Source organism: Haliotis rubra, unplaced genomic scaffold, assembly GCF_003918875.1.
Source record: "Haliotis rubra isolate DU_JTF1 unplaced genomic scaffold, ASM391887v1 Scf55, whole genome shotgun sequence".
In the NCBI taxonomy this organism is placed as follows: Eukaryota; Metazoa; Mollusca; class Gastropoda; order Lepetellida; family Haliotidae; genus Haliotis; species Haliotis rubra.
Window position 1 is genome coordinate 772,992 of NW_025767246.1, and position 25,546 is coordinate 798,537.

Sequence of the window (25,546 nt, forward strand, 5' to 3'; positions counted from 1 at the left end):
GCTAATTACGATGTTGTATACAGAAGCAATAAGTAGCGACATTAAATATCAAACTTAATTTTCACGACATTGAAAAGTGCCCGGATGTCCCGTAAAGCGTTCGTGGGATGTCACTGACAACAACAATGTAAAGAAAATACAAACATGCAGAGTAAGCACATTAAGGTCGAATGTGGCAGCATGCTGTCTGCAGACTCTTAGAGTCTGAGAATGGCGAATGGATTCCAGACCTTGGAAATGTCCTGTTTGTGAGGTAATAATGTACATATGTGGCACAGGAACCGCCGTTCGCTAACATGAGGTAGGCCTGATGTCGAAGGCTGGATTTCATTCAGTCACCTTTTCGCACAAGGGTCTGCTATTACAGATAAAAGTGTATGTATAAACATACAAGAAGGCCAGAGACAGTTGTTTCCTGCTTGGATGAAGGAAACGCCAGAAATAAAAATTTTATGTAACAAATACCGAACGAAGCTCTGTAGATCTGTTTCTTCTGCCGTGAATATCATATCAGGTTGCTAGGAGACGCGAAGACGAAGAAATTGTACAGGACAATGGAATTTAGTTTATAGTCATAATAACGTTCATCATAATCATAGGTTTTTATCAATGTAGTTTCATGTCAGATCTGCCCGGAAATAAATTTGTTATAAAAGGGAACATAGGATTATCTTTTGGGAACATTTGGGAACAAATGATTAAGCCTTTTAGCGGTTCCGTCAAAATCTATACCTCCATACGCGCTTCTGTTACCACTAAAACCACCTTTACAACAACAACAACTACTACGACAACTACTACTACTACTACTACTACTACTACTACTACTACTACTACTACTACTACTACTACTACTACTACTGGACATCTCAACCCGGTGAGCAGAATTGCTTCCCTTGGCAAGTTTCAAATAAGGTCCATTATATATCAGCATCGTAAAGGATGAAAAACAAATATAGGCTACACATGCATTTTAAATTCTTCAGTCACAACAGAACTATATAGCAAAATATTACCCGGATAATCTGGACACCTCTCCACCCGGACGAGTTTTATATGTACGTTTAGAAATTATGAAGGAACTTCCACCATTCGTGCCATGTTTCATTTATCCAGATTTTGTAAAGCCGAACGATTACACTTAGAACTGAACCGGCCGGATGAATGAGTTTTCACTGAGCATTGTGATATTGCCGACGGTGGTGTTTAAGAACATAAACTCACGTCGATATTCCTAACTGCGCACACGTTCATTTACGTCAAATACAACACCCATATGTCTGTCTCTGCAGCTGTTTTATTGGGTATTGATTGCAAAATATCATCTCCACACGTCGAAGGAGTTCTCACCGCTGTAATCCGCTTGTCCCTTTACCATTTGTCATAACCATTTACTTGTAAGGCAACCAACAGAATTGCTATATTTTCAAGCCGAATTTGAATTTTTCAGCAGAAATGTATCCGTTGAAATACTAGGGCTTCTATATGCCAAAGCTCTTATCTCTAGACATATGTAAATCTCATATGTACGTATGTGGCATTAGGAAGTACCAACTCATGAATATTCATAACAGCCAATTAAGGTTTGGGTATAATTTTACCAGGTACCTCCTGTCTCATTTCTTGTATATCATGGTATGTTTATCGATCTTGTTCGTCGGGGACACGAAGATTTTAATATCCGCTAATCAGTCGTTCAGAACTAAAATTCCGTAATACCATCCCAGTATACCACTTATATTACAAACAGCTAATAGTCTCCAATTCTTTTGGAATATTTTAACACTAATGTACAGTAATTGATGACGTGTGTAAGAGTCAAATCCACAGTTTCTCCAGCCTGGATAATATAATTGTCTTATATGTCCCAGGTGTAATATCGATTACACACAGGTGAGGTATTGTGTGGCTAATAACAGTCTTTTACTTGTATCCACGCCAGGTAAATTGCTCTGTTTGCTGATAATGCGAAGCTTACCTGAGTACCAGATTAATCGAAACAGGTTCAACTTCAAAGATATATCTGCATCGGTATTTTTATAATGCATTACATATAGCAAGGTGGGTTCCGCTTCATATCCCAAGGGCATAGCGTTCGAAGATGAGAAATTACCTGAAGCCTGGATGGGAAATCTTAAAGGATGATGTTGATGATGGTGGTGGTGTTTTGTCTGATGGGGACTGGATCGATAGTTTGTGCTTGTCTGGTCACACACAACACTATAAGAACAATATGGACGCCGTGTTTACACGCCACCCTGCGGCGTCACCGTCGGGTGTCGAGCCTCCATCATCAGCATCGACCGCACAACGACGACAACAAAGACTGAGACATCAGTCGATGTAGCAGTGTTCAAAGGAATGCACGGCATGAACGCGGGACATAATGGCGTTGTCTTAAAATACAATACTCAAGAAAAATAAGGAGGGGTCTTCAGTATGAAGATGACAGTGCACATGTAGAAGCTGCCGTTGTCGGGTCACGGCGATGCAGGGAAGCCAGGAGGGGGTGTCTGAAGGGACGGGACGTAAGAAATTAAGGGACGTGGAGTCCAATATTATTAATATCAAGTCAAAACAAAAGTAAATCAATATATTTGTTATAGTAGGGTATTCAAGGACGGTAACGGCAAAAGAACAAACCACTAGTTCTTTCTTTAAACACTCATCCAACAGCAAGGAAGTTGGTATATGTACAGAAGTGTTGTGACAAAACTGTTGTTTGTTAGTTTTCACATCAATATACATTATAAACAACTATGAATCATGATTAACGATCGGATTCTGTGTTCATCATTAAAACATGTTTACCTGTGCCTGTGTTATATCAGATTAAACTGGATAGAGTGGCTGGCATTAAAACGCCCAACTGTAGGCTCCTTGAAACACAGTTTCCGTTGAGTTTCAGTGTCTGTTTATCTGGTATTGGCCCCTTGGGGATTGCGGGTCAGGCCCCACCCCCAGCCATCCCACCTACATCACAGCGAGGATCGGTGTTTATAATGTCAATCACTAGTCTTTCTGATACAGAAACAATTTTTTTCAGGTGCGGTGAGGTAGCTAAGTGGTTAAAGCGTTCGCCCGTCACGCCGATGAAGCGGGTTCGATTCCCCACATGGGCACAATGTGTGAGCCAATTTCTGGTGCCCCGACCGTTGATATTGCTGGAAGGTGCTAAAAGCGGCGTAAAACTAAACTCAGTCAGTCACCCAAATATTTTCAGCTGGAGTGTGCGTTAAAACAACAAACAAACAAAATTATGTCACTGTTTAGGATCAGTGAGTAAATGCTGTTTAGGGACCGTTTAATTGTATTACATCTATATCACGTCGGCCGTTATATAATTAAAACCGGTCGTGTAAAACTGCTTTTACTGTCATGGGCAACGATCAACGCCGTTGGCGTTAACTACCACACTGTGTTACCACGCAATATCCTCTTAATAGACAAGCATGGTGAGCAGTGGTGTGTTTCGTTCAAGACTCCCCGCAACGCACGTCCGTCTAACGTCACTGTGAAAGAACATCAACGTCTATCTAACGTCTTTTCAATTGAGATTCCAGATGTAAGCACTGAGTATATCCTTTGCGATTCACATCATAAATCAAGGGCCGTCTACTCATGTCAGTTTTGACCTTCTTTCCGAATGCCCTTAAGCCACACAATTTTACCGTTATGTAATTACACACAGCCCCATTTCTTCCCTCGCACGTGCAGTCTGTGTTTTTCGTGAACGCCAGACCGCGATGTGAACGCGTTTGTCAGTCAGCACTTCACATAGCGAGGACAACCCCACATGCCAAAAACTGCGAGGTCACATTCTAATATTTCCAGCTTATCAACGCGGAGGTTGGGTTTCACAATATAACTGTGTACATTGGCTGCTGGGGATTGTTAAGTGACTAGTCAATCCACGTGCTGAGCCGCACACTGACGTAACGTCTAAACACTGGCGCGTTAACGTCGTTCAATCTACGGTAATTGCTGACTGTTAGGGTCGTTACGGGAATGGGAATTCTAAAATAGTTTCGAAGAAAGGGTAGGGGAAGGGATGGCCCAGTTGGCTAAGGATTCGCTGTGCAGAGTTACGTCCCTTGGGCGTACCAGAAAACTGTGATCGTGAGTTCGAATCCCGCCAGTTTGTTGGATTGTCAGTAACACATTCATACAGGTGATAAACATCCAAGAAAATCAGTCTCTCGGATGTAAGTTCTGAAAGGTAACCCTATGTCTGTATGTATGTACGTACGTACGTACGTACGTACGTACGTACGTACGTATGTATGTATGTATGTATGTATGTATGTATGTATGTATGTATGTATGTATGTATGTATGTATGTGGTGTATGTATGTGGTGTATGTATGTGGTGTATGTATGTATGTGGTGTATGTATGTGGTGTATGTATGTATGTGGTGTATGTATGTGGTGTATGTATGTATGTATGTGGTGTATGTATGTGATGTATGTATGTATGTATGTATGTATGTATGTATGTATGTATGTACGTATGTATGTATGTATGTATGTATGTATGTATGTATGTGTATGTATGTGTGTATGTATGTATGTATGTGGTGTATGTGGTGTATGTATGTGGTGTATGTATGTATGTATGTGGTGTATGTATGTATGTATGTATGTGATGTATGTATGTATGTATGTACGTACGTACACATAGTGTTTTGGTGTTAGGGTTAGGAGATAACGGGTGGAATTCTTTCCTAGACTCACGTTCGCTCTCTCAAACGTTTGTATTTCAATATATTTTTTCTTTCTTTGTTTTTAACACCGCACCGCACCACATGAAGAATAGTTCATAACAGGTGAATATTCATTGTTAACGGAAAGCATTGAAGTTTAAAGGTTGTACTATAATCACTTGAAGCCAATGATTGGATTGCCCAAACAACTGTGGAGTTCAGCCTGCTCAAGCAATGACCGCGGTGGATGTTGTCGACTCAAGCATTGAAAACTTGCACTTATTCTGTACCGGTAACCTTACCGGAGGAGTCATATATAGATCTCAAATCTAAATGATTCATTCATTATTTTTTATTCATCAACCTCTTTGTTCGCGCACCTTCTTCATCGTTTTCTTCATCATATGTAAACTTAATATACTGTAAGTACAATGTTTCTAAACAGGAACTGGAGACGGCTTACTGAGTTTGGCCAACCTATGGCTGGTCTCAACATATCTAATCTAAGTTGTCTGTTTGTAGTATATATGGCTCCAAGTTGTCAGTTTAGGATAAACGAAGATTAAGAGCCGAAGTTAACTATCTTTAGGAACAGCATTAAAGAGTCATAAACTGCTAAGATTCAGTGTTTATAAACTGGCGTAATCCATCATCGAAGCGTCGAAATTCGCTATGCAGAGTTGCGCCTCGTAGACGCGCCGGATCCGCTGATCGTTGATTCGCATCAGTCGAATCTACTTTAAATGTGTAGAAATTTATAAATAAATTTATTCATGACTGTTGGAATGTATTTTCGTGTTTTTTCAGCGACGTGCGTGGATGTACCTCACATGACTCCGAGTAGATCTCCTTCATCAAGCATCAACTTCTAACATTGCTTTGTCGGATGTGACCGGGAATCGAACCACAGACCCCCCGCTTTAATCCCAGGCAGACATTGTATCCACTACACCATCTGCAATATAGGATTATTCGTATCGGCTCCGTTTTTTATCGCCCAGAGTATATCCACACCCGAATTTCGATTTCAGCTGTTAATGGGTACCTCGTTAGGATGAGAAAGCCACAATAACTCGGTGCGCCTAGTGGCTGCAAGAGTTGTATACTCCCCAGGGAGTTGAGATTGACAATGCGATGTGCCGTTGACATTGACATCCAATGATCGAGGGAAAAAATACCAGCGCCTTGAGCATGCACTAGTGCGTGGATATGTGCGCTATGTAAATATCCTATAATAATAATAATAATAATGATAATAATAATAATAATACCTTCGATCTGAGAAACTTCCCTTACAAATTTAGCTGACGTGTGATATAAGTGATACACAGTAACTATGTTTGTAACGAAAACACGCTTATAACGAACTGACGTATATAACAACTGGGTTTTTTGTCCGCTTGCTGTATATTTCAGTCGAAATGCGTATAAAAAAAACTACGGTTATAACGAACTTCGATTAATGGTTGCTTCGAGTTCGTTATAACGGTAGTTTGCTGTACTGGATGAAGAGACATTAAAGCAAGTCCACTAACTCATATACTTTATGACCCGGCTCCGTTGTATAATAACGGAGCGCAATATATGGAGGGTGTACTCATACGTGTAAAAAAATGGTTTTGGGGTAGCCTAGTGGTTAAAGCATTCGCTCGTCACGCTGAAGACCCGGGTTCGATTCCCCCCATGGGCACAATGTGTGAAGCCCATTTCCGGTTTCTCCCGCCGTGGTATTGTTGGAATATTGCTAAAAGCGGCGTAAAACCATACTCACTCACTCTTAACAAAAATAATTGAAACGTCCTTTGTTGTAAGCATACAAAGTCAACGTCAGGGACTTACCAGTCTCACCTATCCACCGAAGCTACAAAAAGCAGGCGAAACATTATCCCTTTATCATCAAAAACTGTGCTCCACAGGAGATATTGCTTGTGTGATATCAAACGATATCTCCTAGGATAAATTATTTTGACAGTAGATTTTGTTCAATACCCAGACAATGCTTTGACGTCATGGACTTGATGACGTCACAATGCTATGACATAAGTCTAATGGCAGAACCGTGTTCAGAGATGTACATATTTCATTGAAAACTAATGAAGAGTGATTTTTGAAGATAAATATAATCTCACCTCGTGTCTTCTGATATCAAATATATCAACACTCGTTGATAAAAGTAAAAATATCTTTGGCAAGCCTCGGATATCTGTAACTTTATCAACTCGTGGTGATATATTTGATATCAAAAGGCACTCGGGTGAGATTCTTTATTTCTGTGACAAACCGTGCAAGCTTCAGTGTAGCCTTGCTCCAAGGCTGTACTCAATGCTAAGCCAATGGATGTATAGTAATTCTATTCTTTATAGAGGCAAGTCTAGATAAGCGGACACTACAGGACGCCAGTCTGTCATATATATGTTTTAGAAATTTTCATTTTAACTATTAATTATTACCTTAGATACCTGTGGAAGTCTAGATTCAGTAGTATGCCTTAAGGTGAGATGAGGTGAAATTGGGTTTAACGTCGTGCTTGAGAATATTTCGCTCATATGACGCATACCTTAAGGTACGCTAATGGGACCGGTATATATTTTGTCATACTTTTAGAGATGAATTCTTGTATCTTCTTTCACACATTACTCATCTGATAATTACTCCAGCACTTACATGGGAGAAAACAGGTTTTTTTGCCATTAAGCGCCTTTCCCATCAGCGGACGTGTTATCGAGCAAGAAACGAGATATATATGGAGCTATGAATTATACAGTAGAGATCTACGACGATTGCTGTTGTACGACAAAGGTGTCTTTCCAGAAGCATGCTCGATGGTGTCAGTGTCGCTGTTAAAGTGATGTATAGCACCACGGAGATTAATGCTATAGAATCCTCTTGTTCCCTTACCGGTCCGTAACAATAGAAACGAAGGTCACAGACCCCCTTTAAATGACGCCCACAGACTAATGCATTATACAAGCATCTGCACCCCAAGGATCTAACACTTCCAGGGTATAGAAACGAAAGGTCAAGGTTAGCGTTGATGTAAGGCTTCAGAGTTGGTTTTCTCCCTTGGGACCCTGCAGGATGCTGTTTTAGCTGATTGGTGCTGACCGTCTCTAACAACATTATCCTCATCTATACCCATCCACGTGGAAGGAGATGCTCATTTTTGCTGTACTTTCAAAATGCAATTATCTAAACTTTCGGGACCATCTGTTTCAGATGACAATGTCGCTCTATTCCTATGGCCAATTAAGGGAATTTGGTTCAAACGTTGTCTTTGATTTGTAGCATCGTCGACGCTGTCTATTAACTTCCATACTGCCATCGTGGCGGAGTATAGCCTCCACACAGTGACGGGAAATCCCTAGTTAATATACCAACTGGCGATATACCAAGACGATAGTCCCTACATTCTTTTTTTTAATTTGGTTCAAATCCATGGAGTGGTCCTGTGGATTTTACGTCGCCAAGAGGTACTGAGGAAAATTAGTCTTCTTGGAATAATTAAGCTGTGAACATTTGAGAATAAGCTACAATTATGGCTTGTAAAATTCAACTGACGTCTATGAGGTTACTGCAACTCCCTCGCCTCAACAACGACATGCATGCGACGCCTGTGATATAAATGAAAGTAATGAAGCCTGTTTAAGTCGAGCTTCATCAGCTCGAACTATCTTTAACACTATATATATGTATGGGTCCTGTAGACTTTAATGGTATATTGGAAATTAGCTATACTCCGCTTTTGTCGAATATGGTCACTATTAATGCTAGATACAATTATTTCACTGAAAATGTTTCTACACATGAGCGGGTATTTTTTACATATCGGACCTCTGATAACCCGATGTGTTTCTGATAGTCCTTAAAAGTTCGAGTAAAGATGGTTTTTCAGCTACACCACCCACGTCGTATCATTTTAAGAAATAATCCAGCTTGTTAGGAGCCCAATGAGATACCGTGACTCAGTTTAACATTTGAAGCATCCTAAGGTATTTTTCGGTTAACCCGAAGTATTTATGTAGGCCCCCTTTAACTTCGACACAACAGTCTTTGACTGTATATTCCCCTTTTGGACATAATATATGGACTTCGAGCTGGCCAGTCCTTGTTATGCCCTCTTTCAGGATGCCGATGTGACGTTAAATAATAACTCACTCACTCACTCCTCTTTCAGGAACCCGTTTAATTGATCTTTAGCAACCCATGATTGTCGTAAGAAGCCACTAACGGGATCAGGGGAATCAGGCTCGCTGACTTGGTTGACATTGTATCGCAATTACGTAGATTGATGCTCCTGCTGTTGATCCCTGGGCCTAGATTTTCCAAGCTCTCTTAGCGCTAAGATAGTCGTAAGTTAATGTTAATGTATGGTACTTACGATCTTAGCGCTAAGAGAGCTTCGTAAATATTGGCCCTGGATTGTCTGGTCCAGACGGGTTTATTTACAGACCGCCGCCATATAGCTGGAATATTGGTTAGATCGGCGTTAAACAACAAACCATCCAATCAATCCTCTTACACGTAGAGTGCCAGGCAGGGTAACAACAAATAGCATTTCTTAAGCCTTTGTGCGCCACAAGTCCAGGGAACTGAACTCCCGGGATTCCTCACAGGGCAGGCACTCTCTCCGCTGTCCCATGCACGAGGTCTGCTTGTTGTAGTGGGTGTGTGAATTTGTCATGTTGTTTAAGACTGTGAATAGTACCGGAAGTTACGTCACATGTAATTATATTTCCATTAACAAACATAAATGCATAAAATTGTTGTATCCCTATAATACAATAATATCTCATACTGACAAGTAGAAATGCGATCACACCGGTAGTGTAAGTCGATACGGCAGAATATATTGATTTGTGTATGAACTATTGTTATGTGGTAAGTATTGAAGAAATTGGTTTACGTAGAGTTTATGTGTATTGTTGTAAGATCACGTGGGTGAACACCAGCGATATGTTTATAACCTATATTCACGATATAAGAAATGCCTAATCATTATTTGCTCATTACGAACATCAAAGCCGAAAGCCGAACCTCATTTATCTGGAACCTGTCCAGTGTGAACTGATTGGGCAGGTATAGGGGTTCATCCTTTTCAATGGAAGCGATCATTGAACTTCATTCATGTATATAAGCTGACGTACAAAAGAAAGTACACACCTGGTGCTTTTGGATTGCTTTCCAAAAAGCGACGTAAATGTTTTGAAAGGACCTTTACTGTGATATATAAGTCACAGACTTTAATAATATGTTGCCAAAACATCACAGATATCGTGTCCAATTGCGAGGTTGCCAGGCAAAATCACAGCACTCTTCAAATAATCCCAAAACACCAGGTGTGTACTTTCTTTTGTACGTCAATTTAGGTGTTTCATATTCTACGATTCCAGTTATAGTGAATTTCATGTGGAAAATTATGTTAACGAAAATGTCAACACGAAATCACGTTTATGTGGAATCAGATTTCGGACAATTACTATAACATACACATATGTTTAATCAAAATATTACAATCACTGTGCAGATTTGTTTCCCTTTGGTGTGCCAGGAACCTATGATCGTGATTCGAATCTCAGATACAGGAAAACGTCTAAGAGATTCTTTCCTCATTGTCGATTCTCTCCACAAAGAACACTGACCCACTCTTTTCCCAGTGAAACAAAGTTCACGAAAATATTATCTGTAAAAACATCTCGGGACATAGTAAATCTATCAAAATATATCCTACATCTATCATCTCTTGTCAGAAACAAATGTTAATATGTTGTTAACTGCCATCTTGAATTTGAATTTGTATTTGTATATATGTTTACAATATATGCTCTTGTACCACCAAGGTGGTTTATGAGAATAAAGAATTGAATTGAATTGATGTAATTACCATGCTGTCAAAGGTACCGTTACACCGAACTCCTCACTCACGCAATTTTAAACTAGAGCTTGTTATTTTCTTTACCCCCAGTCCCCGTGTTCAATAGACAATAAACCCGGTTGGTGTTGCTATTCAAGAACTTAATCCCAATTAGGTATGGGTTACTACTTTTGGTCAGACTTTGTGCTTCAGCATAGTCTATCATAAACACCTTAAAACAAATATACCCAATGCAACCAAAGCACGTCTAGAATATGTGGCAAGTCTAAATTGCCAGTGTTTCAGGCTGAAAATGAAAACAGTGTCTTGACACCTTTAAAATATTTTCTGAATTTAATTTAGAACCGTTTTTTTCTGTAAAATATGTTCATTTCAGAGACTAGATGTTAGTCCATGCTTCAACGATGCTTTCCCTAATAACACCAAGTATTGCTCCCCATTTGAGCGGGATGCTTATCTATTTCATATTCTAGGGTAACATCAGGCAACTGATGTACTTGACTGACTGACTGACTGACTGAGTTTGGTTTTACGCCGCTTTAAGCAATATTCCAGCAACATCACGGCGGGGGACACCAGAAATGGGCTCCACACATTGTGCCCATGTGGGGATTCGAACCCGAGTCTTCGGCGTGACGAGCCAACGCTTTAACCATTAGGCTACCCCACCGCCCCGATGTACTTGAAGTATGAAGTTTTTAACTTTAAGTAAAGCTCAACATACTCCAGTTGCCTAGCAACATGAGAAACTATTCGTTCAAAATCATCTCCACCCAGGCAGTTGCACACATTCAGGTCCCAAGAATATCACCATCAAAGGCTGTGTGTCCGTCACTTGAAAAGACTAATTAAAATATCCATGGGGTTCAGTAATCAGTAAGGCTTCACTCCAAGAAGATATAAACTTCGCAGAATAAATTGTTTGTTGAAGCCATTATCTTAACACAAATCATTTGCCCCGGGTAATAGATACTTTATGTCAACAGAAACCTTGGTGTTCCAGTATTTGGTGTTCAATATTTACGTGCCAGACATCTGTTCCTGAGTCCGAATTAGGGCTCGGGGTCACCTTTCTAAAACAGGATGCCTATTAATATATGAAGCCGTATATTCATGGAAAACAGCTGAACTTTCGAGTGATTTCAGTTAGTTTCAAGCAGCTAGTTTGAAACGCTCGGCGGGACTCTTTAACACCCTTCAAGGTCGTGTCTCATATATATGTTTAACATTAATGTCACTTGACATACGAGCATCGCCAGATGCCATGAATCTAGATGATATTATGAGTCATCTATTTTGCATATCTAGAAAGGATTAGTATTTGAAGCGGAGCGCAGTTAACTTACGTTGATGAGTATATGATTAATCTTTTATCATACTGTGACTAGATAAACGCGACAAGCTATCAATAAATGAGTAATTCATGGTAATTCTGTATCTACATATATGTATACACAACTTGGGGCTTCCTCGTGTTATTATTCTGTTATAATGGTGCAGCTGAAATGGGGTGAAAGAGGCGTGAAATCTTATAACCAGTGTGCAAAATAGCTTCCCAATTTTGCTAGCAAGTCGGGCTAGGTATGCCTCAAAGTTACTAACCCACAAAATAATTCACTAGCCCGAAATTTGAACGTAGAAACTTAGCAAAAGATTTTAAAAATAGATAAGAATAAGATATTGTCGGCATGACACGGGTTTCATCATTAAGCTGCTAATAAGATGAACATTTTTATCAGGCCATAATCTTGCCTGTTTATTCGGAGAGGGTGATATATTTACAAAAAAGATCCCATGACAATTCACTAGCCAGACGGGCCACTCACTGTGGAGATTTACTGGCCCGACTGGATTTTTACTAGCCACGGGCTTCTCAATCTGTATCTATTCTCATGTTCCTCACCCTCCCTACCCCTACCCCCCACCTCCATTTTTCTAATCATTTCTATCTAATGTTATGTGAATATTACCTATATTCAACAAAATATATATTTAGAATTTAGGCTTCATATTGTGGCTTGCAGTGGCAGTATTTACAAGTGATGGCAACACACGTTTCAATTTCAATTTACCGATGTAAAACCGTTTTAAAAGGGAAAACGAGAGGTGTAACATTCCTTTCTATACCAATACTCATTTAATCGATAAGTACCAAGCCTGGTTTATCTTGGGTAGGGGTTTATTGTGAAAATAGGAATCTGTGGAGCAAAAGCGTCATCATCTTCTACTTCTTCTTTGACGTCATCATCATCATCATCATTATCATTATCTTTGTTATCGTCATCTTCGTCGACATCATCATCTTTGTTATCACCATCGTCATCATCGTTGTAATAGTTTTAATGAATTTTATTATTTATCTATAGATTTATTATTTATCACTTAAACTTTGACAGGAGCAAACATACTTATCTGTAATCAACACAGATATTTATCACACATGTTGGCATGGGCTTTTAAAAGCACATAACAACAACCACACGAATCTGCAATGCGATACCTTATCACTTATCAACATTCCCTGCGCCTTAACACCTTAACCCTTTAAGGGCTAACTGGCCTAAAGCGGTGTCGGGCTTCTTTCGTAACGTCAATCATGGATGAACGCCCTGTAACGTCGTTGGCAAGAGAGGTAAACGTCACGGCAATGACGTCGAAAAACGTTGACGACTGTATAACTACCTTTCGAGGCTGTATGTTGATTTTACTGTTTAGCACATCTTGAGTTTGGAAACCCGATTGACAATACAAGTATGATTGTAATTTGGTAGATTTGTAATCAAATGGGCGGTGGTTAAAGTGTTCGCTCGTCACACCGAAGACCCGTGTTCGATTCCCCATATGGGTACAATGTTTGAAACCCATTTCTGGTGTGTCCCCCGCCGTGATATTGCTGGAATACTATCAAAAGCGGCGTAAAACTGAACTCACTCACTCACTCTAGTCACAAATCGGGGTCATTCGGCTGAGTGTGAGACAGTTATTGACTTTCTCTCGGTGCGCATCGACAAGCAATTCAAACTGGTCGTACTGAGCTAGTTTATAATACATCTTTAGCATTTACAGTTCAGTTTGACTTTACATGTATTCCTTATTAACTAATTTTGATTTCCAGGTACATGTACAAAATTAAGCAACGGTAATAACTGCTATCTCTTTCTCTTAAATAAAAGGCAAAAATAGAGGTACAAATCAGTGATGACACCAGGTGATCTCGAAAAGGGTAAGCAACTGTCCCTCCACAATTTACACGAAAATAAGTATTTGTCTACTGCCAACGCCGGCCAGCAGGCATCTGTTGGTGAACCAGACAATCAAATGACCCAACAACGTGATTGTTGATTTTATTGAATCTGAAAACAAATTGTTACCCCTTCGTTACTTCGATGTGAATTAAATGTAAATATTTTAGGATCCAAACTTTCTGATCGACATTTACTGAAATCTACCCGCACATGCATACACAAATCATAATTTTATAAAGTAACATATAAAACATATTATGTATTACAAGCTTCATATCTAAAATACGTATGCACAACTCACAGTTCCTTACGTATATTAGCTTACTGAAAGATTTAAGTACGAGTTTATCAATGTGCTTTAACATTTCGATTTAGCTCCTTGTATAAAACATATACAAACATGGGTTTGTATGGCAGCAGTTCCTAGGTAGACAGTGCTGGCTGACAGGATATGTTGACACTTTAATCAAAACAAATACTAGCAGTGGATAGACTTTCACAGCAAAATGAATTTGTATCGAAACATCTGCATCGTTAAAAAATTGAAGATTAAAGATTTTGTTTTTAAGATTAAAGATTTTGTTTTACGTACCGCTTTGACCGAATCTTGAACATCGGATTAAGGATTAAATATTTTCATTACTTACCCTTTTGATCGTACGTCAGTTAATATCAAGTTTTCTTAACAACTGGCTCAATGTATATTACCTAACATGCATTCAACGACAAACAAGTCAATATAGGATAGGTTTCAACGGTAAAACCGACTTTCAATATAATGTTTCACATCCGTAATACATAACCCCGTTAATTATAAGAAAAGCGATTTTCTTCATTATAGTCCATTCAAGTTTAGCCTTAACTCTAATATACTCGTTTAAACTAGTCCAAACTTTAAACCCTACAGCTGTATCTTTAAAAACAGTTCAAAACATATTTTGTACAATTATTGTCTCTGCTGTTTGAATGATGCTGCGACGCTCAAGATCGTGTTAACAAGCTGAGCTGAGGGGATCCAAGCAACATATTAACCTCATATTGCATAATACATGGCATCACACGTGACTGTTAATGAGAGCTTGTTGCTGTGACAAACGCTTTTGTACCGCTTCGGAACCGAAACAGAACCAACTTGTACGGTAGCTGTGGATTAATCTAGCTCGCGAACCGCCTTCATTAAGCGTACACGTCAACGCTGGTTACGTAAGGCTTTATTTACTCTCGATGCGTTATATGTTTACAGATACATAACGAGGTAAGAAATGCTTGCTCCTGATAATACAAAATACCTGGGTTCTCCATATCAACCAAGCCCGGTTCTCTCGTGTAGTTGTAGCCAGGGATGTTTCTTACATTTCCAGAGGCAGTGTAATGGTTTTCTTGTTTACTGTTGAAAGTAATGTTTATCGATTTCCCACGAGCTAGTACTCTGATTGGAACGCGAAAAATCTCAGAACGGTGTGTGTGTAGGTTGTTTGCCAGATCCCGCCCCACTGTAGTCGAGAACTGTCAATCATTATCTCCACCCCGCCTTCTGCTGTCGGCGCTTTTGTACGCCCCGTCAAACACAGCCATGCTCCGCCCTCGAGAGACACCAACAAATGCCATGTGCTTGTCTTATCGCGCGCGACGAGGGATTATCTGACGATAACACTACAGTCCAAGATCGCGATTATATCGGACTTCCAATCAAATGTAATTCACTATGCGTGCCTCATAAGCGGCTTTGACGTTGCGCTCTGATGGTAAACTCACGTGTAAATTTATGCACGATCACGCCCGTTCCCAAGCCTTCGTATTGGTCGTTGTCAGTAGCGAGTAGCGTTCAGCTCCAGCGCGATCACTTCGACAGGCAGCTATTCAGTCTGTCGCTAGCCTGCGTACTGAAAGACGCGAACTATATGCTATGGGGGTGTCTTCAGCGTTCTAGAAAGCAGTGACCATTACTGATGGATATGTACACGCAGTAACAGTATTCTGTAGAAGCTTCTCAAACAGGAGTCCAGTATTAGTCGTCTGTGTCGATGTTCTGGAGCTGTTCAACGAACAGAACGCTGTCGATGACAACAGAGCTTCTCCGTTCATATCAGAAATAATTCCTGATCGTACTCGTGTATTGTACCGGAGTTGGAGGCAGTGTCCAGCCTATGTCTAACCTCTATGTGATGGTGACAAGGTGACGAGAGCTTAGGAGTAAGTCGACCATGGTATCCCTCTCATTTCAAACAGTCGGAATGGACACCTTACTGAGGATTTTACTGTTATCATTCAACGTGTGGCTGTCATTAGGTAAGTACCATAATACAAACACAGGAATGGATACTCAACTCATCTCTGACCAACTGACCCTTGGTTGTTTGACATGAACCCTGTTATTAGTGGATCAGCGACAGGCTGTAGTAACTAGATTATAACAATTCTTTAGGGAACTCTAGACCGGGATCGAGACATGTTTGATGGGATCGTAGGAAATGGGTTCGTCAGTGTTTGAAACTATTAAAGTCCGGAGACAGATCTGATGGTCTTTTTTCTGGACCAGGAGACCAGAGTTGAGATGATGCCCGTATCTTGCTAATCTCAGTCCCCCAGGGGCGTGTATTATAACTCTGGACAACTGATTCCTGCTTTCAATCAGCTCTCGCCACGGCTCGGTGATTTTCCAAGGTTCCTGGACTATTCCAGTACTGCTGTCGTAAACTAAACGCGAGCAAATACCATTAGCACTGGCACCGTATCACCACACTGTGTGTCATTCGGTCTGTGTGTGTCGTTCCCAGTCTCATTCGTCATGCTCTCTATAGTAATTCGTCCTGACCACTACAGCTCTATTCACCAACCCTTAGAGATTTCAGTTCTCAATGCGGCTCTTTATTTCTAGCTCAAATTAACACGGGAAATGAAAAATTAAGTAAGAATTTCCCCTCTCTAATTTGAAAACAGGCCACAACGGGACGGACAAAAGGAATGATAATCGGCTTGAAAAGACTGCGAATTTCGGCCCAGTACTCCGTGTTATATCGGTTCTGGTAAAGGGAGGTATTGAAGCTATTGGTCATTGATCCTTAGTCAATGACGGGTTACAGTATAAACCCCGGCATTTGGACAAGCATGCTTCTTTATCGTATAACTGTTGCTTGGCTAAGTTACGAACATGATGTATGGGTATTCGATATTGTGGCCTTCTTGGAGCAAGCTGACAGGATCGACTCTCGGCTAGATTGATCTATAGCCTTTTATTTGCCTTCCTTCTAACTGCAGTCGAAAAGTAAATTCGTTTTTCTTTGTGTTCGACTCTGGTGACGGATCAGGGTTAAAGCAGGTGACACTTTGCGGTCGTTTGTGTCAAGTATGCCAGTTTGAGACATTTACCAAAGATGGAATCGCGTAGCGATCATATTTGTTGTAAACCAGAACAGGTTTCGGTATGTTGTGATGTTATGATATGGCCCACATACACAGTTCTTGATTTATAATGAAGTTTTGATATTTGATATTAACTGGTTAGTGGTCAGACTGTCTGATACCACTGTTCTTCATGTAGGCGTGAAGTGTGCTTACCTGACCGCGCGTTGTTTAAACCGGCTTGACCTCAGCTGGACAATGTCCATGTGCCACTGTTCACATCCAGTAAACTCCAGCGTTGTCACGATCGGACTGAACTTACAAAGGATGGTATTACCTTTCTATCGGATTTGACACCCATGCTATTCAGAAGTGTAAACGGCACTGGTCACTCTGGACAGGTGATCAATGATTTGTGACAATACGTTTAGCAGCTGAACCTGAATTGTCCCACAGCCGACCCTGCCCGTAGGGTCATGTTTGCCAATAACCTCATGAGCCATTCAGGTCACCAATGATTCCCTCTATTGTAACCAGACAAGTCGTTTTCTCAGCAAACACTTCCAATTCAACCCTGTTTTTCATTTTCCTTTGTCTGCAGTTCCGATAGGAACAAAACCCAATGTTTTCGATCTAAATGAAGCGGGAAGCTTGGTATTAACTGCTGCGTGGACATTGCTTAGCTTGTCCCAAACCGTCAAGTTAGACAGAGGAAGGAGGCATTTCCATACAAAGCTAATCCTAATATTGGGAATTTGGCCGGTTGGGAAACACAGCGCATTGAATGCTTACAGTGTGTTTGCTATTACTCAATCACCAAACACTACCACCATTCGAGTGTGTGTAATTTGCAGCTAATTTCAAAGACTGGCAATTGTGATTGAGTCTGAAGGGTCGACAGTTAGTGGAGGCTAGGTATTCCACTGTCCTGTAAATTCACCTCATAAATCAAGCTGTGGGAAGTTCCCCTGCTAATTAAAAACTTCAATAGAGCAACTCGGACTTGAATCAAGCCGCGATGCTTGTAAACTACCCCATTGTGGCGGGTGTTTAGGTATATTAACGTCCAAATTCCCCCCTATTCTCTCTTGCCTATTATGGAGCTATGTTACGCCACACAGGGACATCAAAGTAATGTTTACAACGCCAGGTTAACTGTTGTTCGACACAGCTGTAAACAATTGAACAAATGTCAGCATCTTGCGTCATGATCAGCAGCTTCCTGGAGATGCGGCATGAAGAACAATTCATTATTATGCAACCGTTAATTAGAATATCTTCACAGTTACGTTCCACGAGTAGTGGACTGAGTAATGATGGTTTTCAATCGTTCCTGGGAATATTGGTAGTGTTTGATATCAATGGGTTTAGAATCGTAGTGAAAAACAGATCCGATCACAATAACACTCTCTGCCCCTTTGCCCACAGTGACAAATGTGGAGGGATTTGTCTTTGTTGGCGGAGAAGGGAGAAGAAGCCTTATAACTCTGTTCTACCACGTCTTGTCTGTTTGTCGGCTGTAATTGACTTTCAACACTACAATTTGTTTCATTGATATTTGACTAGGGATAGATGAAGCGGCTTGATAGAGGCATGATATATCGCCCCTCGGGGAAACCGAGACTTCGGTAGCATATGTAGCCGATCCGAACGGCTTCTAATTTAGAGGCATTGTACGGGGTTCGTTCCTTTCCCGGTGTGGCCTGTCTAATCGATCGATACGTGGTGGTCAACAGTTTTTCTTTTCACGCGTTCGGTAGTTAACAGCAATTGATTCGGCAAAACCTAGCCGATATAACCGACCATCACTTCGGCAAATCGAATTTTCCTGATGAGACATAGAGTAAAGGTGTCAAAGCGGTAGAGAACGCTTCGCCATAGCGAACACCTGCCCAATACCCTCGAACCGAGAATAACGTCAAAGAAAGATTATTAGAGAGGAGGACAGTGTCCTTATGGCGTACAAGCTCCCTACACGGCAATAGGGGCCCCGCTCGGCTGCTGCTAATGCGCTGACTATCGATCTCCTATTCACTCCGCTACACCTGAGCTTTTTTCAACTCCGCGCAGCTCCACGGCTTATTGTTAAATCTACAGAGCTTTTTGAACTGGTTGAGAAGGAAATGTCACTTTTCACCGTTTGACCTACAGTTTCTAAATAAATCCAGAAACATTTGTCTCTAAATAATTAAACCTGACGCTGAATAACACTAGTATAAATGGTTACGTTGTAGAACTGTTATTCAGCACGTGTACCGTATATATTATTAATGCATGTTTTGACGTGCATGTTTTGACCTCATATCATTTAATGCACGTCAAAACATGCATTCAATGATATGAGGTTTACAAGTTTGCATTATGGAATATATATGCAATCTCTCGAAGTCGATATATACTCATGCCAATAATGGTTGTCACCCTCCCCACCCCAACCCCCACACACCTCACACCCCACCCCTCTCCAATTAAAAAAAATTAAGGGGGTGACAACCATTATTGGCATGAGTATATAATCATGCATTAATTAGAAATGTCTACATGATCACGATCTGTCGAGAAGATACTGGCTGATATTCGTCGAGACAATTAAATAACTCATCAAAAATCAAAAACCGTTTCATATGGAGTTTCTTCTACTGAGATAAGCTGTGAACAAATATCATCACATTTCTTTAAATATCGTGAATTGTATTACGCTTGGCTAGCCATAATACAACCTATAACATATATTTTATCTATAAGATTTGCCCTGCTGTCGCGTGCTGAAACCCATAATGCTTTGCGCAGTCTTCGTCCTTTTAACTCATTTTCCATCGTAATGATAACGCTCATAAATTATAAATTTCGTGTTTTCTTGAAATATTTTATTCACGAATTACGACAAATATAAATGAAATTATCTCGCGAAGACGGAAGTCCCGAGTGCAAATATTTGCCTTAGCAATATACAAAAACATCAAAATGTTTTTATCAATTAAGCAGATTTATTAGGTTTGTATGAATCATTAGGGACCAAACGTGAATCGCTTTCATATTTCTGAAAGCGTTGTTTAGTCCTGTAAAGAACATTAATTTCTAAATTATTCACATATTAAGCGTGTTGTTTTGAAAAATTTCTCCGCCATAATGCTGTGAATTTGCATTAACAAATAGTTTATCGAGCGACTCGATATTTGCATTGTTTTAATGATGAAATAATTCCCGTCGCAATGAAATATTGATTTTTTCCAAACCCCACACGCGAACGAGCATCTCTTGGACGTAAACATAGCGCAACCTCTCACAGATTTAACACTCCCGCTCCGCTAGAGGGCACTGTGGAGTTATAAAAGGGCGCTAGCACTTGAAAAACAAATAACATTTTTTTTCTATTTAAAATCTGTAGTACGCTTGATATTCAGCCATTATGTATTACTGATGCATAGATTAGGCTGAAAATGGTTCCATATCGTGTTTTAGATGGTTCAGCGTATTAGTTGCGCTTGGGTAGGCAGAAACCGGTGATCTCCAGAAACCGTAACACGAATCAAATGTTCCATGACGAGATGATTCCCAATCTGCAATTGATCGTGTTCTCCTAAATGAAGAATTAACAAAAATAATGTTTTATTTGTGTTCTATAAAGAGGAATTAACCTACAGTGTAGCGCTGGAGTCGATCAAAATCGAACAATTGCCGTTCTACACAATAGCGTTTGAAAACAAAGATTATTAGTGTTAGCGTAAAAAACATAGAAAACATAACATCAGTTAAATATCTGAATTATTAATTTTAAAAAATGGTGTTGTCACAATGATACATAGCAGCCCACTCTGCTCCAGCACTACAAACCAGCTTGATCACTTCGCTCACAAGCCCAGTGTCGGCTTACAGTTCCAAATTTCAAGTTAGCAACTTTTGGTGGAAAACCTTTCCTGTCCTGTCAGCAAAATTGTGGAATGAACTGCCCTCTAACTTAAGACATGCCCCCCCATCATTTGTTTCATTCAGAACTCAGCTCAAAACCCATCTTTTCAAACTATCTTATTATCTTTAATTTGTATGCGCTTTGAGCATAAACTCGGTGTATGGAATTTAGCGCTATAGACGTACACACATCATCATCATCATCATCATCATCAACACCATCATCATCATCATAGCTACAAATAAGAAGTATAACACTGATTGTTGTGACCATGTGTATGTAAAGGTGATGACCGATGCCCCCTGAGTTGACCACAGATTACGTTGTTACGGTCAAACATGCACCCCAACATTAAATACTCGCTTTGTACAACGAACAGAAGGGAGCGGTTGTGGTTAAAGCGTTCGCGCGTCACGCCGAAGACCCGGGTTCGATTCCTACATGGGTACAATGTGTGAAGCCTATTTCTGGTGTCCCCCGCCGTGATATTGCTGGAATATTGCTAAAAGCGGCGTAAAACCATAGTCACTCACTCACAACGAACAGAAACGGATGTATAATATTAACATTTGAAAGATAGGGAAAATACAATCGCGCCGCTGTTAAGCTATTTTAGAGAGCTTTAAGTCTGTATCCCTTCAGCAAAATGCTTGTTATCACATATATCAGTCGTATTGGGGGACGGTTATTGGTCGGGGCTATCCATCAAATGTAATAAATTTGTCAGTTTATGTTTCTCATTGTTGGTCGACACTGACAAAGTTGGAATTATATCCCGGCAGACCATCTCTTGATTATTTAATTGACGTGAAAGGGATGCGTCTTGTCACAGCATCCGACCATTTGGATGACAGGGCTTATAGATGTTAAATTACGACTTCATCCTTTCAGGAGAACTTGAATTTCTAATTTCTTTGTTGTTTTAAGCCGCAGTGTCGATTACATGACACTGACCTGCGGAGAACTTATAGACGGCATTAAGTCCTAGAATCTATCTATCTATCTATCTATCTATCTATCTATATATCTATCTATATATCGCCGTTATAATTATGTTTCCTGCATTTTCCCTCACGTTTCATATATATGAAATAATGTAAATTCTTCGGAGGTGGGAGTTTAAATCACGTCAGCAATATTTCAGCTATATATTGACTAGACAAAGTAATGCATTTAATTGATTCAAGAGCCTGTGATCTAAGGACAGTGAAAGTACCAGTAACATATCATAGATGCATATATTTAAAACTAGTTTGAAAACAATTCTAAGATCGGAATATTAAACCACGACCAATAGAATACCCAGGCTTTAGAACCAAACAAGGTTCCCCCATACAAAGGGACCATGGGGACGGCACCTCGATCTGCTACCACAATGGTAGACTAATGCTTAGTCTCTGAATATATATAATTTTGATAGGAACAAACAAGCCCATTTAAATTGAAAAGGAGCCCTAGGGAGACCAGAGATTCAGAACCTGAGGAAATCTAGACTTGCTTTATTAAGGGCTTTAGCACTGCAGAGAGGGCTTGGCAGTGGGGAAAATAATGTGGTTCAGGGACTGTGAGACAGACTACCACAATGGCAATCCAGCAGAATTTACACCACAACTCTATCTGCTGGCGATTGTTGGTAAGTTCGCCCGAAAATTAAAATATACCACGATTATAACGAAGTTGGATATAATAATGATTATAATAATCATAAGAACTGACATTTCTCATATTACCATGACACAAACCAGGACACAGACGCTGATAGAACACTAATTTAATTATTTCATGTAGCTTCATTGTTCTGTTTCCATTAACATCAAGTTAAGACGTACACAGATGTTAAAGATAACTTTTGTGAAATTCATATTGCAATTGTATTCATTACAAACCCATAAACACTCGTGATCTCATTCAAATTATGATAGTGAGCATTTTTCGATTTTATTAAAGTAAATATACATTAGTATGTTCACGAATCCGTTACAAAATTCAGCGTTGCTCATTTAAAAACATCCATTACTGATGGATGTCATCCAAATAGCAATTTGTATCGAGGCGACGTCAATAGGCGGATGTTGTCATGGTATTATAATTGCTTGTATTTGGAAGACTATTAGTCTAGTCAGTCTCCCAGTCTCTGAACGTATTATATTTCCCTTCCGCCTATTGTAATACTATATATAGCCTTGAATGAAGCAAGTCTAGATTGTCAGTCTCTGGTGAAGAATCTCCCTTCCCACTGGAGGTCCTTTTCAGTTTAAATGTTGTTTGTTTTTATCAACATTAATAATTTTTAATTAAAAAAAATATAATTCTCGGAGACTAGACGTTAGTCTAGCTGTTGGAAGTGTAACTGTTATATGGCGACACGCTGTCTGCAACATTTACTGAACCTGAGTTTAAATTACGTGACACATGTTCGGCCCATTTTATTGCTTATATGATATGGAACCCTGTAGGTAATTATCAAGTCGCAGGTTAATTACATATAGCATTTCATAATTTACATATGTTATCGACATGTTTCATTGCTGTGTTAACTTTGTCAGAAACATTGGCACCATGCTGTGAGATCTAGTCACACGGAGTGTACCAGATTAAATTGATAACATCAGGCGATGTTATAATGTCTGTCAAGAGTTTATATTCATAAACTTGAAAATATACAAAATGTGCTTCTTGTATAACATTCGGTATATCTGAGTAGTTATTGTAACATATTCCAGAGCTCCAGATAAGATTTAGCTCATGTGGGTACTGTACCCACTGTATTTTTTTTTGGAGTGGGTATTATGAATGTTGAGTGGGTATTTCATTTTCCGTTACCCACTGCTTTCAAATATGTGCGTATTTCAGTCATTTTACTCACCTAAGTATTATGTCATTGAGTAAGTTTACTAAGCAGGTATGTTCTGCCTTCTGTCATACCTTATCAGAACCAACTTAAATATAATGGAAATGATTTCATAAAAAATCACTCATCCTATACTGACAGTACAACACTTGTCCTATACTAACAGTACAACTTGATAGCAATCGATGTCTTTTTCATTACGCAAGCGATTTTTATACATATATTCCGTACGCATTTGTTTTAAACTTTTTGCGTATCTAACATTTTCAATGCGTAATTGGTACGCAACAATTATTTTTCAATGCGTAATTGGAAAGTTTATATGCGTATTTTACCCGGATACGCAGCTTATCTGGGCCTCTGAATATTCTATTACATAAATTGGATAACACGAACAGCTCAGTTTTTAATGCGAAGAGCGTAAGTTAATTATATTTTTGCATCGAATATAAATGTTTTTTTCTGGCAAATGTATCGTGAGTAAAACATTGAGAAATACACGACATTGGAAACCCATTATTATCTTCAGGGAATTATCTCGGATTAATAATATAATTTGAGTCGAATCGGGATCAATGCTAGTTGGTATAATTATTATTAATGCAATGTTGCAGCAAAACACAGTGATATTATATCTGAATTATATTGATGGCGTTGAAGAATTTATCAAAACGCTGTTTTCCTGTCAACGTTCAATTATCACGATTAAAATAACGCTACGGTTTAAATATGTATTCATGCAATACAATCCGCGGTTGGAAACGGTTACCACACGAGGAGAGCTGGGCTTTGCCGAAATACCTCCTTTTTTTTTACAACTCTGTAAAACTATTTAAATCTTAAAAAGCATGTTGAGTCTGGCGTCATCCGGCGACCTTGACAGATGTAATTTCACTGAGTGAGAGGAACGTATTTCTTCAGATCACCCCACATCCACGTTCTCGATGGGGTTGACGCTCGCTTATGTAAAATGTATAGACGGTGGCTCAGTCACGAACTAGTTTTATGGCTCAGCGTTTTATGGGTGAGTATTGTAATATCTCACCCTTTATCAACGTGAGAAGAATTTATAGGTATGTTTTAAATAATTTTTGTAAATATTTATCCTGAATTTGAAATGATATGGATAGCTAGATATATATGTTTAAATGAATACCCAATATCTTTTGGATTCTTTATAACAATTAGTGTAAAGTAGGGTGTTATTACAGAGAATATGGGGACGTTGGGACGGACAAGTGATATAGTGCAGGGCAGCGGAAGGCGTTTGGCGGTAATCAGGTTGAAGTTAGTGTGTAGTATTCCGCCCTCTAATACCGCTCTGTGGGACTCCATACAAACTGGGACACGCATTAATCCATTCAGAAAGGGAGCTGGGGATGGCGGTCGTGATTTATTCATCAGACGCCCGATGTCATTCTTGGGACCAATTATTTCCCAGCTCGACGTCCCCGCCTGCACCGGCATTCTGCGACATCCCCATCTCAATCACTAAACACCCTATGGTTGAAAATCCAACAACCGTTGCTTTATCAGCTTTAATATCTTTTGAGGCTCGTGTTTTACTCACCGTTTTATTCCCATGTGGTGGTTCAATGGATTGTCCTAGTACAATAGGACA

General features: G+C 39.7%; 1 protein-coding gene across 1 annotated transcript in view; it reads left to right on the forward strand.

The window, feature by feature from the left end:
• Positions 1 to 15,529: 15,529 nt before the first annotated feature.
• LOC124253695 overlaps positions 15,530 to 25,546 on the forward strand; it is a 97,240-nt gene continuing 87,223 nt past the window's right edge. The window contains exon 1 of the mRNA XM_046687509.1: positions 15,530 to 16,111. Coding sequence (XP_046543465.1) covers positions 16,027 to 16,111 — 85 coding nt within the window. The 5' untranslated portion in view covers positions 15,530 to 16,026. The remainder of the gene's footprint in view (positions 16,112 to 25,546) is intronic.